This window comes from Malania oleifera, chromosome 12, assembly GCF_029873635.1.
Source record: "Malania oleifera isolate guangnan ecotype guangnan chromosome 12, ASM2987363v1, whole genome shotgun sequence".
Lineage (NCBI taxonomy): Eukaryota > Viridiplantae > Streptophyta > Magnoliopsida > Santalales > Ximeniaceae > Malania > Malania oleifera.
Genome location: NC_080428.1, coordinates 5,662,044 through 5,678,618, shown reverse-complemented (window position 1 = coordinate 5,678,618; position 16,575 = coordinate 5,662,044). Strand labels below are relative to the sequence as shown.

General features: G+C 38.3%; 1 protein-coding gene across 1 annotated transcript; it reads left to right on the top strand.

The window, feature by feature from the left end:
• The first annotated feature begins 2,120 nt into the window (after window positions 1–2,120).
• LOC131144973 (uncharacterized) lies at window positions 2,121–3,888 on the top strand. Its single transcript, XM_058093976.1, has 4 exons — window positions 2,121–2,308; window positions 2,469–3,013; window positions 3,447–3,579; window positions 3,738–3,888. The coding sequence occupies exons 1-4, from the start codon at window positions 2,121–2,123 to the stop codon at window positions 3,886–3,888; spliced, it is 1,017 nt and encodes a 338-aa protein (XP_057949959.1).
• The last annotated feature ends 12,687 nt before the right edge of the window (window positions 3,889–16,575 follow it).

The window sequence follows — 16,575 nt, the reverse complement described above, 5'->3', positions numbered from 1 at the left end:
GTGGAAAAGTAGATATATTAAGGTCTCTATGCTGAGTAGTAGTAACCAGTCAATACACTACCTATTTAACCAAGTGGGGGTTGATCCATGGGTCCTATCTGCAATTTATGGTTATCAATGGAATGCCTTGGCTTCTGACTGGAGACTTCAATGAAATTCATTCTCCAGTAGAAAGAATTGGGAGTATTACGGAATGGGCAAAATGTAGTGACCCGAAGAATTATAACATTTTAGTAACAATAAGAGGGAGAGAAATAGAACCAGAAACATAAGGAGGACGTAGACTTCGTCGATGACATTACATTTTGGAGATAATATTAAATAATCATAAATTCAGGAAATTGCCCAGCTTCGTTGATGAACACAGGGTCTCATCGACGAAGGTCTTCAGAATTTCGTCAATGAACATAAGGCTTCATCGACGAGAAAATACCGAGGGACAGTTCGGGCCGCTCTAAATTTCCTCGACGAATACAGGTTCTCGTCGACGAATTTTGTGAAGGGCTCGTCGACGAGGTGACGTGTCTCGTCGACAAACCTGGCCTTATAAGTAAAGGAAACCCGGGATTTTTATCAGTTCTCTCGCCGCTCTCTCTCTCCTCTTCTCTCTCCCTTCTCTCTTCATTTCCAGCCCCACCAGTCGCCGGATCGACAATCTAAAGCTACTGCGACGCTCCTGGTGAAGTTCTCTACACATCTACAGGAGCGGATCGTCGGGAAATCGAAGTTGGAAATCATCCCAAATTCAGGCTTGTGGTAGTTATAGGAAATGATACAAGCACAAAAATACTGATGTTTAGTTCTAACAAATATTCGTTTTCAGGGTGTTGTATAGGAGGCCCTGCGGGTATCGGGCTAGAGTACAATAGGGGCTTTTCAGAGTTAAGGTAAGGGAAATATGCTATGTTAGGAAAATTCTAAATATTATACAGTGTATTTATTTATGAAAATTATGTATTAAAGTATGGTGTGGCTTGTGAATATGTATGTAGTACGGAATATATTTTACGAATTGTAGTTTCATGATTTTTACAAATTTCAATACCATGATTTTACGGATTTAAGTACTATGATTATGTGAACTTCAGTACCATAATTATACGAATTCCAGTATTACGAATATGCAGTTCCATGTTATGATTATTCAGATCTCAGTACGTTATATAGCATCATGGTTATTATGATTACTTCAGAATCATGCTAAAACAGATAGATATGTATATAGATATATTATACGATATCATACCCTGTTGGACTTGCAGCTATAGAGCACAGTACCATTGCTATATACACTATGTTACTTTATGAGTGCAACCACCTATTCAGATAATACGTGGTACGGTTGACCACCTAGGCCCTTGAAGAAGTTAGGCTCCCCATCCAGATATGGGTTAAGGTGGGCAGGTCAACTGACCGAATTCAGTGATTTATTCCTAGTTAGCCAGCCAAGGTAAATCCGGCCTATGGGCCGCAAAACCTTGTCATGAGGGGCATGTCATAACACAGATAGCCACAAGGAACAGTTTCAGTTACTATTACTTAAGTATTGATTTATAGAAACGGGGATCCTACTTATATACATTAGAAGTATTTTGAATTATAAACATTATACTGTTATGCCAAGCAATAGGGAAAAGGGGTGTTGTACTTTATTATTTGTGTTGTACTTATGTACTCAGTTATTCATGCTTATATGAAACAGATTTCATGATATATATATATATATATATATATATATATATATACAGTAGCTCATTTGCCACACACTAGTAATAGCATATTTCTTCTTACTGAGCGTTGGCTCATCCCAGTGTTGAAATATTTTTCAGGTGATCCAGGTAGGCGAGCAGACCAGGTTCGTAAATAAAGGGGCGTCTGTAGTGCCCTGTCAGAGAGTGAGTATCATTTTGGGAACGTTTTTGTAAACCCTAGCTAGTTGAGGGTATTTTTGGGAAACAAATACATGTACATATTTTGGAAACATGTAGTACTCTAGTATTATGTGAGACTGTATATAATGGTTTATGGTTGTGTTTGTATGATTTCTGCTTCCTGCTGCTTCAGAGTATATTATTTGCTAAAAAAAATCAATTTAATAAGCAGGTCGTTACACAAAAGGTATGAATGATCTAAATAATCTATTGGATAGCATTGATTTAATTGAACCCCCATTTACTGGACCAAATTTCTCCTGGTCTAACAAGAGTTTTGGTTCCAATCTTAAAGCTAGTAAAATAGACAAGTGCTTTGTAAATGCTGATTGGATTGCATCCTTCCCTAATTTTTCTGTGATTTCATCCCCCTTAAGGTCTCAGATCACTCTCCTTGTGTTATTAAATTCTATAATCAGAGTAGGAGAAAGAAAAGTATATTCAAGTTCTTCAATTTCTAGACTAAAAATGATGATTTCTTGAGTATTATTGCTAACACTTGGAAAATGCAAATTGTTGGCTATCTGATGTTTAAAGTTGTTTCCAAGCTAAAAGCTTTAAAGCCCTCAAGAGGCTTAATAAAGAGGGGTTTGGAAACATCAACGCCCTCGTGAAGCAAGTCCAAACTAAATTGGTTGAGGTTCAAAATCTGCTAGAAGATGACCCCACTATTATTGCTCTTAGACAGGAAGAAAGGAACATCATGGATTCACTTATCAATAACAGCCGACATGAAGAGATTCTCCTTAAACAAAAGTCAAGGAATCTTTGGTTGAAAGAAGGGGATAGTAACAGTAGAATTTTCTTCAAATCCTTAATGAAAAGAAGAGCTTTAAATTCTATTAGGAGCATCTATAATGAAACAGGGGTCTTGTTATTAGAGGAAGAGGAACTGATCAGAGATCATATTGTTGAGTTTTATGGTAAACTTTTGGGTACCAGCACTCCTAGAATTAACAAGCAATCCAAGTTCTCTTCCCTCTTTCCAGAGGATGTATCCTCAATCCCTGCCCTCAGTCTGACTTTTCGAAGAAATGGAATTTTTAAAGTTATAAGGGAACTTGATGATTTTAAAGCTCCAGGTCATGATGGTTTCAACAGCCATTTTTTTAAAAAGGCTTGGTCGGTTGTGGGTGATGATGTAGTGGAGGCAATTATGAATTTTTTTCTCTTTTAGAAAGATGCTCAAAGCTATCAACTCCACTCATATATCATTGGTTCCTAAGACTCCAACTGCTAATTCTTTGAAAAACTTCAGACTTATTTTTTACTATAATGTCTTATACAAGGTAATTTCTAAACTGGTGGCTAACAAAGTAAATATTTTTTTTGCCAAGTTTGGTTAGTGATTATCAAGCTACGTTTGTGAATGGTAGGAATATAATTTAAAATGTTTTTTTTTTTTTTTGTGCCAAGAGTTAATACACAACTATCACATGAAAGGCTTTGGTAAGATAATTGCTATTAAAATTGACCTGATGAAAGCTTATGATTCAATTGATTGGAGTTGAATAGGCAATATCTTGGAGGCCATCCATGTTCCAGTCATCTTGAAAGATTGCATTAAGTTATGTTATTCTACCCCCAAGTACTCTATTAATATCAATGGTGAACGTTGTGGGTATTTTAAGGTTGCAAGAGATCTTAGGCAAGTGGACCAATTATCCCCTTACCTATTTGTGATGGTTATGGAGACTTTAAGTAAGTTGCTTCAAGAAAGAACTTCTAGACCCAATTTTATCTTCCACAAACCGATAAGATAACTCACCTCTGCTTTGCTGATAATCTGATTTTATTTGCTCATAGGGATATTAATTCTGCTCTTTATCTGGTGGATGCACTTGATGAATTTTCTGCCCTTACTGGTCTACAATTAAATCCTAGTAAGAGCCAAGTTTACTTTCCTGGTTTGATTGCTATTGAAAAAGATTTTATCCTTGATCACCTCCCTTTTTAAGAAGGGACCCTGCCCTTTAGATATTTGGGTGTTCCTATCATCACAAGAAGGCTATCTACTTCTGTCTATAAAACTTTATTGGACAGAGTTATTGTAACGACCTGCTTATTTTTTCAAATATTTTTTTTTCATAATAATAGTATCCATATAAAAGTCCTGTCAAATCATAATTAACCCAATAAATCATAATCCACCTGGACTCAGAGGTAACCCTAAAATACAATATCAATACCTAAGCAGCAGGAAACGTAAAATCATATACATATCAAATTTCCATTTTACACAATACTAGAGTTTACTACAACTGTCATATACATACACACAACCTAAAACAACCAAAAACAAGTCCTAAGGTCGTCACCCAAAAATTCGTCTGACGCTAGAAACATGACTTACCCCTCAGGTAGGGTAGAACTATCGAACTCTAGCGTTGCGGGGCTTTATCCACTCTCCTATCTGGGGCTCCTGAAATGTTTATATAATTTGGAGTGAGACACCTCTCTGTAAGGGAAATAAACTAATATCAGTGTGTGACAACATAAGTATTTTCGTGTTATACATATAACAGTACATGAACATACTTGATAAAACTGTCTGTATCATATCTAGGTAAACATATATAATCATAACATGAAATAACATACTGAATTTCAATATGTGTAAATTTTTTCATATAACTGTACATAGAAAACATCCTAGATGGTTAGCTAGCTAGTGTCATGTCTTACCCTCATATAACTGGGTTGTGCGGCCCGAAGGCGAGACCCGACAATAGCTGACCGACCACTTCCGAGTCAAATAAAAAATCTGTAAGTACGATGGGTTTGCCCCTCCAGGTCCAAACACCAGAGGGACACCTGTGCTACAATAAGCCACATCGACTGCCAATCTCTCACTACCTCGTACAGAAAGTGGTAACACTAACATAATCATGATCGTAATCATACAGCTACAGTACCATGCTTCGTGAAAGCCTAAACCAAGCCAACCAGGTTTTGATAACATATAATATTGACCCTATGGGTCATACCCTGTTTTGATTATGACAAACACTCAGGTATTTAATGATTGTCAAGTTGATGTGCAGGTTTATCTTGGCAGTATCCTATGATGGCACTCGGAGACCCAGAAGAACGAAGACTCTAAAGACCCTTGATATAATTGATTTGTTGTAATTTATATTCGGGTCTGCAATACTTAAGTAGGAAAGGTCTGTAATAGTAAATAGGTCTTTGGTTTGTAATAAGCTCACACACATCACATGCATAATAATACGTAAGCTCAAACAAACCATGAATGACAATGGACAATGGATACCGGACTTTTTCGGTGTTTCTAAATTAGACCCCAAGTGACCTTAGGACACGCACATATGCACATGTGTTTATTAGGCACTTGAAATAGACTTATTTGGGTTAATTCAGGATCGAAATGCACACTTGGTGCACTTTCGGTCAACCGGCCAATTCAGTTCAATTTGGCCTGGTTGACCAAAACCGGTCTGGGTCAACTATTTGACCCAGTCCCAGTCGATCGAGCCCTTATAGGTCATTTGACCTCGGTCGACCGAACCACCTGGGAGTCAACAGTTTGACCTCCCGATTGACCGACCAGATTTGTACTCCAACAATCTGGTCGACCGAGGGGTCTTGGGAGAATTCCCAACGGTCTGGTTGACCGAGCCCTTCAATTCAAAATTGCCCCAGTCAACCGAACCTCATAAATTTGGCAAATCGCCCTCTCCGGTCGACCGAGCCACTTAGTTCAAAATCCCCCTAGTCGACCGAGCTACTTGAGTCCTGGTCGACCGAACCATTTCTGGTCGACCGGACCTCTTGGGTTGGTCTCATTTTTACCATGGTTAATATTTTTCTAAACAGGGTTAAAATGCCTTAAACATCATTAAACTTTTCTAATAATACCCTATAGGTCCCCAACGGTCATATTTCCTTCCATGGCTATATATATATGTGTTCATTTGCAAAAATTAAAGAAATTAGCCACTTTGATTAGGGAAAATTCTTTGAAAAACCAAAACCCTATAATACTCATTTTATTACTCAAACCACTCATACTTGCCTTCTATCATTGCCTACATATTTTGTAAGTTGATTGAGTGTTTCGTTTAAAAGGTTTGCTCTCCTTATGCTACTTGTTTGACACGATTTTCTTGAGAGCCAAACCTAAGGATTCTTAGGAGGCTTTTGCTAATAAGCATTTCCTAAGAAAACCTTGTTAGATCTTCTAAGCTTGCACTTTTATTGCAAGATCTTGAGAAGAGTGTATTTGTTTTTATTTGCAAAAACTTTTCAAACACTTCCAAATATCTATTGTACTTTTATACTGCAAAATACTTTGAACAGATATTTGCTTGTGTGATTGTGATCTTTGTTGCAATATTCTTTCACTCATATATTATTTGTTGAATACAAAGATTACATGTCTTTTGCCAACCAAGCATATACATCGTTTAATACTTACATTCTTGAGATATCTTAATGATTGAAATACATAAGACTTGACATCTTTGTGTGAACCTATTTGTTGAATATCTTGTGATACAAAGATTGTTTGTTTGACACTCTCACGTACTCTTTACACCGATAGAAAATACCTTTGAGAGTTGAAACATCATAAACCACACTAAGCTTACATATAGAATCATACTGTGGTGTTTGTTATTGCGCGCATCTGGGTACATATCTGCTTTACACGAAAGCACAATCACTGTACCATTTGATTGTAATACACTTTGGTTGTATTTCCAAGCACGGGCCTGAAGAGGGAGACTAGCCCTGGAATAGTCCCGGATTGGCTTAGACCCGGTTAGGAAAGCTAGGTGCATCGTCCTGTTAAGGCGTGTAGGTTGAGGTCAGCCCCGCTAATTGACCTGGTGTAGGTTGAGGTCAGCCCTGTGTTAATTTGACCTAATTGTAGACGGTGTCGCTCCACCATTAAGTGAGCCTTTAGTGGAATCCTCCGGCTTGCGAGCTTAAGGTGGGGACGTAGGCACGGTTGGCCGAACCCCGATAACATATCGTGTGTTCATTCATATTTCCGCACTTTATATTTACCACACATGTATGTTATTGGTGAATGATGCGTATGACTTAAATTTCACATTATATTTATCTACGCATTTGGAAATTGAATAGACAGACCCTAGGTTATGTATATACTGTTGTAGGATAGATTAACCTAGGAGAAAAAGTTTTAAATTCCAATTCACCCCCCCCCCCTCCCTCTTGGGAAAACACCAATTCTAACATGTAACATATTCCCAAATAATGAAACATGGCTATACATAATCATATCTGTCATGTTACTATTTTCATACATCTTTGCATAACATATCATATAAAAATCTACGACCCTTATGTCGGCATTTTGTATTTTATAAAGCACAGCCCGTATGCCAGTATTGCATATCATAAAACCTTTAGCCCGTACGTTGGTATTTCATATAGAACCCTCAGCCCATACACCGACATATCATATAAAAATCTCAGCCCGTACACCAATATATCATATAAAAACCCTCAGCCTGTACGCCAATATATCATATAAAAACCCTCGGCTCGTATGCCGATATATCATATAAAACCCCCAGTTTAAGAAAATATTTGAACCATTTTAATATTTTCCTGGAAGCAGTAAAACATACTTACTTTGTAAACATAATATTTTTATCATCATAAGTTCCATGATGAATATTACTCATGCCACACAGAAGAGGTATTAAACATATTTAAATCATATCCCTATTTACAGCAATATTTCCCAACATAATTCTACAATATACATATTTAGCTGAAATTAAATGCTATAAATAATAAATACATTTTCATAAAAAGACTGACTAAGTTTATTCTCTTACCTGATTTCTGAAAAACCCCTACAATGTCTAGTCTTACACCCGTAGGATTCCCCATTCAACACCCTGAAAACAACATCTCCGTGAAAAAAACTTCAGTATTTCTTTGAGTACTACATTTCTTACAACTATAGGAAAGTCAAATATTGAATAAAAAGTCTTACCTTAAATTTGGGATGAAGTCGAAGTTAACCCCTCCAACGATCCACTCCAGCAGACTTGAAGAGAACTTCCCTAAGAGTGTCGTGGTGGCCTCAGATCGTCAAACCGACAAGAATCCGGCCCAAAATCTTAAAGAGAGAGAGAGATAGAGAGAGAGTTCTTCACGTGATTCTGCAGAAAATTCGAGTTTACGCTATTTATACACTTGCACTCGTCGACGAGCCACGTCACTTCGTCGATGTGGTCACAAAGGGAGTTCATCGACGAACACCTATTCCTCATCGATGAAATTCAAAACTGGAAATAGCCTCTTAGTATCTCCTCGTCAACGAGACACGTGTCCCCGTCGATGATCCCAATAAGTCACTTCGTCGATGAACTCTTCGCGTTCGTTGACGAGGACCTATTATAACCCCCTTTATAATTTCCTTTTCTCCCTCTTTTATTACTTAATTACTATAATTCTTTGGGTCACTACATTGTCCCCTCTTTATAAAAATTTCGTCCATGAAATTTGCTATCCATACGATTCATCATCCTTCTAAAGAAAACAGTATACTTATTTTATTACTTACCCTCACTTATGGCGGAGGAATATCGTGGTTACATTCAGAGTTCTGGGAGATTACATATATAAAATAAAATTCTCCCAAAACTAAAATATTACTTACTAACTAAATTATTACATATTCTAACTAACCTGCAAAAGAAACATCACATAATTACTTCCACTTTTCTAATTCTAACTGAGCTTCACTAAATAAATGTGGATATTTCTGCCTTATCTATTCTTTGAGCTCCCAAGATGCTTCTTCTATTGTGTGATTTCTCCACAAGACTTTCACTAGAGGAATCTTCTTATTATGTAATTTCTACTCTTTTTTGTCCAGAATCTCTACTGGTACCTCCTCATAAAATAGTGAATCACTGAGCTCTAATTCACCATAACTGATCACATGAGAAGAGTCTGGGATGTATTTCCTCAACATGGAAACGTGGAATATATCGTGTATCATGGACAACACATGTGGTAAAGCTAACCTGTAGGCAATGAGCCCCACTTTCTCTAGAATCTCAGACGGGCCAATGAACCTAGGACTAAGCTTACCTCTCCTTCAAAATTTCATAACCCATTTTAACGACACTATTTTCAAAAACACATGATCACCCATATCAAATTCCAATTTCCTGTGGTGATTATCGGCGTAACTCTTCTGTTGGCTCTAAGTTGCACTGATTTTGTCTCTGATGAGTCGAAATTTATCATACGCTTGTTGTACTAACTCTGGCCCCACAACACGCCGCTCACCCATATCATCCATATATAAAGGAGAATGACATCTCCTACCATAGAGCGCGTCAAACGGTGCCATGTCAATGCTAGCCTGATAGTTGTTACTATACGTGAACTCCACTAGTGGCTTAAATTGGGTCCAACTACCTCCAAAGTCCAGCACACATGCTCAAAGTATATCTTCTAATATCTGAATGGTCTTCTCAGTCTGCCCGTATGACTGAGGATGGAATGTCATGCTAAAAGATAACTGAGGCCCTAGAGCTTCCTGCAAGCTCCTCCAAAATCGTGACGTGAAACGCAGGTCCCGATCTGACACTATAGACACAGGCACACTATGAGAACAGACTATCTCCTGAGTATAAATCTCTGCCAGTCTGTTAATGGAGTAGTTGATCTTTATGGGAAGAAAATAAGTGGTTTTAGTCAAACGATCTACTATCACCCAAATTGCATTCTGGCCATGCAATACTGATGGCAACCTTGAAACAAAATCCTAGGTATGTGATCTCATTTCCACTCTAGGATGAAAAGTGATTGCAACTGGTCTACTGGCCTCTGGTGCTCAGCTTTTACATACTAGCACGTCAAACACTGTGCTACATATTCAACAATCTCTTTCTTTGTACCACTCCACCAGTAAAACTCTAGCAGATCCCTATACATTTTCGTGCTGCCAAGATGAACTATGTATAAAGATCTATAAGCCTCTTCTAAGATGGTCTTTCTAATATCAGTATCGGCAGGAACACATAATCTAGAACGGAACTGCAAAGCCTCATCATCTGTGATACTAAACTCCTCTCCTTGACCACTCTGCACTCTAACCATTACCTCTGTTAATTCTGGATCATTTTTCTGAGTAGCTTTAATCTTTTCCTGAAGAGTAGGCTGCATCACTAAACTGGAAATACATACCTGAGGACCACTCTCAATTAACTCTATGTCGAGTCTCTCTAGATCCATCATGATTGGATGCTAAATCTCCATAACTACCAGTGCTAGTCTCACAAACCTCTTGCTCAACGCATCAGCTACCACGTTTGCTTTTTCTAGGTGGTAACTAATAGTACAATCAAAATCTTTAACAAGCTCCAACCACCTTCTCTGCCTCATGTTTAGTTTCTTCTGAGTGAAAAAGTACTTTAGACTCTTATGATCAAAGAAGATTTTGCATCGCTCGCCATATAGGTAATGCCTCCAAATCTTCAATGCATATACTACTGTAGCCAATTCAAGATCATGGGTAGGGCAATTCTTTTCATACTCTTTCAACTGTCTAGAAGCATATGCTACCACCCTACCATGTTGCATCAATACACAACCTAGTCCCTTTAAGGATGCATCACTGTAGATAACATAACCCTCACCCCCTAACGGAATAATCAACACTGGTGTCGTGACAAGTCTTTGCTTCAATTCCTGAAAACCTTGCTCACAGCTATCGTCCCATTCAAATTTGGTATTCCTCCTAGTCAGTCGTGTTAGAGGCCCTGATAACGCTGAGAATCCCTCAAAAAAACGACGGCTCCTGATCTCGTGGACGTTCCTCGGTCTAACCTAATTCACTACCGCATCAATTTTACTAGGATCCACAAAAATTTCATCCCCTGAGATAACATGTCCCAGAAACACAACCTTCTCAAGCTAGAATTCACATTTGCTGAACTTGGCATACAACTTCTTTTCTTTGAGCATCTATAAAACCTGCCTTAAATGTGTCTCATGCTCCTCATAGATCCTCGAATATACCAGTACATCATCAATAAAAACAACAACAAACTGGTCTAAATATTGGTAGAAGACTCTATTCATCAAATCCATGAATATCGCAGGAGCATTCGTCAGACCAAACATAATGAGGAATTCATAATACCCATATCTGGTCCTGAAAGATGTTTTTGAGACATCCTTTGCCCTTACCTTTACTTGATGATAACTTGATCTAAGATCAATCTTAGAATACATCTGTGTACCCTAGAGCTGGTCAAATAAATCATCTATACGGGGTAAAAGATACTTGTTCTTGATTGTCACTTTATTAATTTTCCTACAATCTATACACATTCTCATGGTCCCATCTTTCTTCTTCACAAATAACATTGGAGCTCCCCATGGAGATACACTGGGTCATATAAAACTCTTATCAAATAAATCTTGCAACTGATTCTTTAATTCTGCAAATTCTACTGGCTCCATTCGGTAGAGTGTTTTAGAGATCGGCGTTGTACATGGGAGCAGATCAATAGAAAAATCTACCTCCCGATCAGAAGGCAAGCCCGGTAACTCATCTAGAAAAACATCTGTAAAATCCTTTACTACTGGTGTACTCGTGAGTTTCAATTCATTTCCTATCATTTCCTTCACAAATGCCACGAATCCCTAACAACCACTCAGTAGCAGTTTCCTCGTCTGAATAGCTTGAACTAACTGAGGCGGGGATTGTACTAACGATCCAATAAACCTGAATTCTAGACTTCTTTGAGGTCTAAATATCACTTCTCTCGAGCGGAAATCTATATTGACAAAGTTAGGTACTAGCCAATCCATGCCGAATATGACATCAAACATATGCATGTCTAATACCATCGAATCAGCTAGTAAACTTTTTCTCTAAATATAAACTGGATAGTCTAGGAGCACTCTACAACACCTCGGCCTTTCCCAACTCACCACTACCACTATTTTACTAGGATCCACTGAAATTCCATCCCCTGATATAACATGCCCCAGAAACGCAACTTTCTCTAATCGGAATTCACATTTACTAAACTTGGCATACAATTCCTTTTCCCTGAGCATATGAAGTATCAGCCGTAAGTGTGCCTCATGCTCCTAAAAAATCCTCGAGTAAACCAGCATATCATCAATAAAAATCACAACAAATTGGCCTAAATATTGATGAAACACCCGATTCATTAAATCCATAAATACTGTTGGTGCATTGGTCAAACCGAACAGCATCACCAAAAACTCATAGTGCCCGTACCTTGGTCAAAATGTTGTCTTTCCATATGTCCTCTGCCTTGACTTTCACCTGGTGATAGCTTGATCTAAGGTCGATCTTAGAATAGACCTATGTACCCTGAACCTGATTAAATAAATCATCTATACGGAGTAGAGGATATTTGTTCTTAATGGTTACCTTGTTTATCTCCCTATGATCTATGCACATCCTCATAGTATAACGACCTGCTTAATTTCCATGTGTTTTTTTTTTTTTATACTATGACATTCAACATGCTCTAATACCATACTGGAGTAAACCCAATCATTAGCTTAAGCAGCGAGAAGTAGAAATCAAATAAACATATCTATATATAAATATATATACAATATCATACCATACAATACCAGAGTACTACATGTTTCCCAAAATACTCTCAACTATGCTGGGATATACAAAAATTCTCCACAAACATACCCACTAACTACTGCCAGGGCAGTACAAAAGTCACTTTAGCTGCGAGCCCGGTCTATTCGCCTACCTGGATCACCTGAAAAATGATTCAACACTGGGATGAGCCAACACTCAGTAAGACGAAATATGCTATTACTAGTGTGTGGCATATGAGCTACAATATTATGAAAATATGTTTCTACATAATCATGTATAACTGGATATGTAATTACAGCACAAGTAATAAAATCCACCACCCTTACCATGTTGCTTAACATAACAGTATTGTAGGTTACTATTCAAAATACTTCAAATGTACCTAAGTATATTCTCGGTTTCTGTAAATCTGTATATACGTAATAGTAACTGAAAACTTTCCTTGTGGATAATGATTTAACCTCTCATGACAGGGTTGTGCAGCCCGTAGGCGGGATCTACACTGGTTGGCCGACCAGGGTAAATCACTATACTCCATCGGTCTGATCTGCCCACCTCAACTCATATCTGATAGGGAGCCTGTCCACGTCAAGGGTCTAGGTGATCGACCTACTACCACGTATTATCTAAATAGGTGGTTGCACTCATAACATAAATATCTGTAGCAACGGTACCGTGCTCTGTAACTGCATAGTCCAACAGGGTCTGATACCATATAATATATCTCTATATACCACTATCTGATTTACCATTATTCTCAAATAACTGTAATAATCATGATACTAAATAAACTGTAATTGTAATACATACGCCATGGCACTGAGAACTGTATAATCATAACACTGATAACTGCATAATCATAATACTGAGATTCGTATAATCATGGTACTAGAATTCATATAATCATGATACTGAAATTCGTAAAATCATGGTACTGAAATTCATAAAACATATCTCCGTACTATATTCATATTCTCAAGTCACGCCATACTTTAATACATAATATTCATAATTTAATAAACTGTATAATATTTTAAAATTACCTAGCATAACATATTTCCCTTACCTGACTGCTGGAAAACTCTTATGGTATACTGGCCTAACACCCGCAGGGCCTCCTACACAACACCCTCAAAACAACATTTGCCAGAACATAATATCAGTACTTCTTCGCCTACATCATTTCCTATAACTGTCATAAGGCCAAAAATGGACTAAAATGTCTTATCCTGAATTTGGGATGAAATCCAACTTCGTTTCACCAACGATCCGCTCCGGCAGACTTGCAGAGAACTTTTCTAGGAGCGTCGTGGTGACTTCAGATCGTCGATCCGACGACTAGCAGGGCCAAAATCGAAGAGAGAAGTGAGAGGGGCCGTAGGAGAGAGAGAGAGAGAGAGAGAGAGAGAGAGAGAGAGAGCACTGAAAATATGATAAAAATTCAAGTTTTCACTACTTATAGGGTCAGATTTGTCAACGAGACACGTCACCTCGTTGACGAGTCCTTCAATAAATTCATCGACGAAACATACCCTTCATTGACGAAATTCAGAGTAGCCCATAATCCTTCGTTCGGTATTTTCTCGTCGACAAAATGGAACCTCATCAACGAAATCCTAAAGACCTTCGTTAACGAATACTTGTATTCGTCGACAAAGCCTGAAAATTCTTAAAATTATTATTACCTCAAAAATGCAATGTCATAGATGAAGCCTACTGCCTCCTTCTATTTTTGTTTCCATTTCTCTCCCTCATTATTATTTAAATACTATTATTCTTCGGATCACTACATTCTCCCCTTCTTATAAAATTTTGTCCTCAAAATTTACTATATGTATCTTTATCTATACTCTCCATCATTCAATAAAGGAAAAGGGTCTACTTATTTTATTACCTACCCTCACTTATGGCTAAGGAATACCGTAGTTACATGGGTAGTTCTGGGAGATTACAACCATTAAAGAAAATTTCCCCCAAAACCAAAATACTACCTAACATATGTTCAACATTACAATTACACTGGACTCAACAAAATAAAATTACCATCTTAGTATATACATCAATACTATAATTCATCAAATAAATGGGGATATTTCCATCTAATTTCATCTACAAGTTCCCATGAGGCTTCTTCCATCATGTGGTTTCTCCATAGAACTTTTACTAGTGGTATCTTCTTGTTGCCCAATTCTTGTTCTTTCCTATCTAAAATCTGTACTGAAGCTTCTTCATATGCTAAAGCCTCACTGACTTCCAGTTTCGCGTGGCTGATGATATAGGAAGGATCTGGGACGTATTTCCTTAGCATAGAAACATGAAATATGTCATTAACTCGAAATAAAGATGGCGGTAAAGCTAGCCGATAGGCTATTGACCCAATCTTCTCAAGTATCTCAAATGGGCCAATAAACCTAGGGCTCAACTTACCCTTCTTCGTAAATCTCAAGATCCCCTTCAGTGGAGTTATTCTCAGAAATACATGATTACCCACTTCAAATTCCAATTCTCGGCGGCGAGTATCCGCGTAGCTTTTCTGCCGACTCTGCGCTGCACTGATCCTATCTCGAATAAGTCAGACCTTATCACATGCCTGTTGAATTATCTCTAGACCCAAAACTCGCATTTCGCCTGCTTCATTCCAGAAAAGAGGAGATCAGCATCTCCTTCCATATAATGTCTCGTAAGGTGTCATGCCAATGCTAGTCTGATAACTGTTATTATAAGCAAATTCAACTAGTAGATTGTTCTCTCAATCTGACCATCGGTCTGAGGGTGGAAAGTTATACTGAATGCTAGCTGAGTCCCTAGTGTCTCTTGTAAACTCCTCCAGAACCGCAATGTAAAACATGGATCACGGTCCGAGACTATGGATACTAGCACTCCATGGGGTCAAACAATCTCCTGTATATATATATATATATATATATATATCTCCGCTAACCGATTCATAGGGCAGCTGACTTTAATGGGCAGAAAATGCGCTGTCTTTGTCAACCTATCAACCACCACCCAAATGGCATTCTGACCATGCGGTGCCGGCGGTAGCCCAGTAACAAAATCCATGGATACATGGTCCCACTTCCATTCAAGAATGAAAAGTGGCTGTAACTGACCAACCAGCCTCTAGTGCTTAGCCTTAACCTACTGGCACGTCAAATACTGCTGCACAAACTATGCTATCTCCCTTTTCATACCACTCCACCAGAAATACTCTCGTAGATCCCTATACATTTTCGTACTACCAGAATAAACAGTGTATAGAGATCTGTGTGCCTCCTCTAAAATCATCCTCTTGATGTTGTCATCTGTAAGCACACACAATCTGGTGTGGAATCTCAAAGCCCCATCATCAGAAATACTGAATCCTTCTCCCTGACCACCCTGTATCCTGGCAAGCACCTCCATTAACTCTAGATCATCTCTCTTAGCAGCTTTAATTCTCTCATATAGTGCAGGTTGTATCACTAAACTGGAAATAAGCGCATGGGGATCATCTTCCGCTAATTCCACACCGAGTCTCTCTAAGTCCATTAGAATCAGATGCTGAATTACCACTGCTAGTTGTGTTGTGTCTCCTAATTTACGGCTCAGTGCATCTTCTACCACATTTTCTTTACCTAGGTGGTAACTGATGGTGCAGTCATAATCCTTAATGAGTTCCAACCACCTCCTCTGCCGCATGTTCAACTCTTTTTGTGTGAAGAAATACTTTAGACTCTTGTGATCCGAAAATATATCACACCTCTCACCATATAAATAATATGTCCAGATCATTAGTGCATGTACAACCGCAGTCAATTCTAGATCGTGAGTAGGGTAGTTCTTTTCATACTCTTTCAATTGCCTGGACGCATATGCTACCACCCTACCATGCTGCATCAGCACACAACCAAACCCTTTTAAAGACGCGTCACTGTAAATAACATTATCATCGCCTCCCGATGGAATCGTCAGAACTGGTGCAGTGATGAGCCGCTACTTTAATTCTTGGAAGCTCTGCTCACATTCTTCATCCCACAC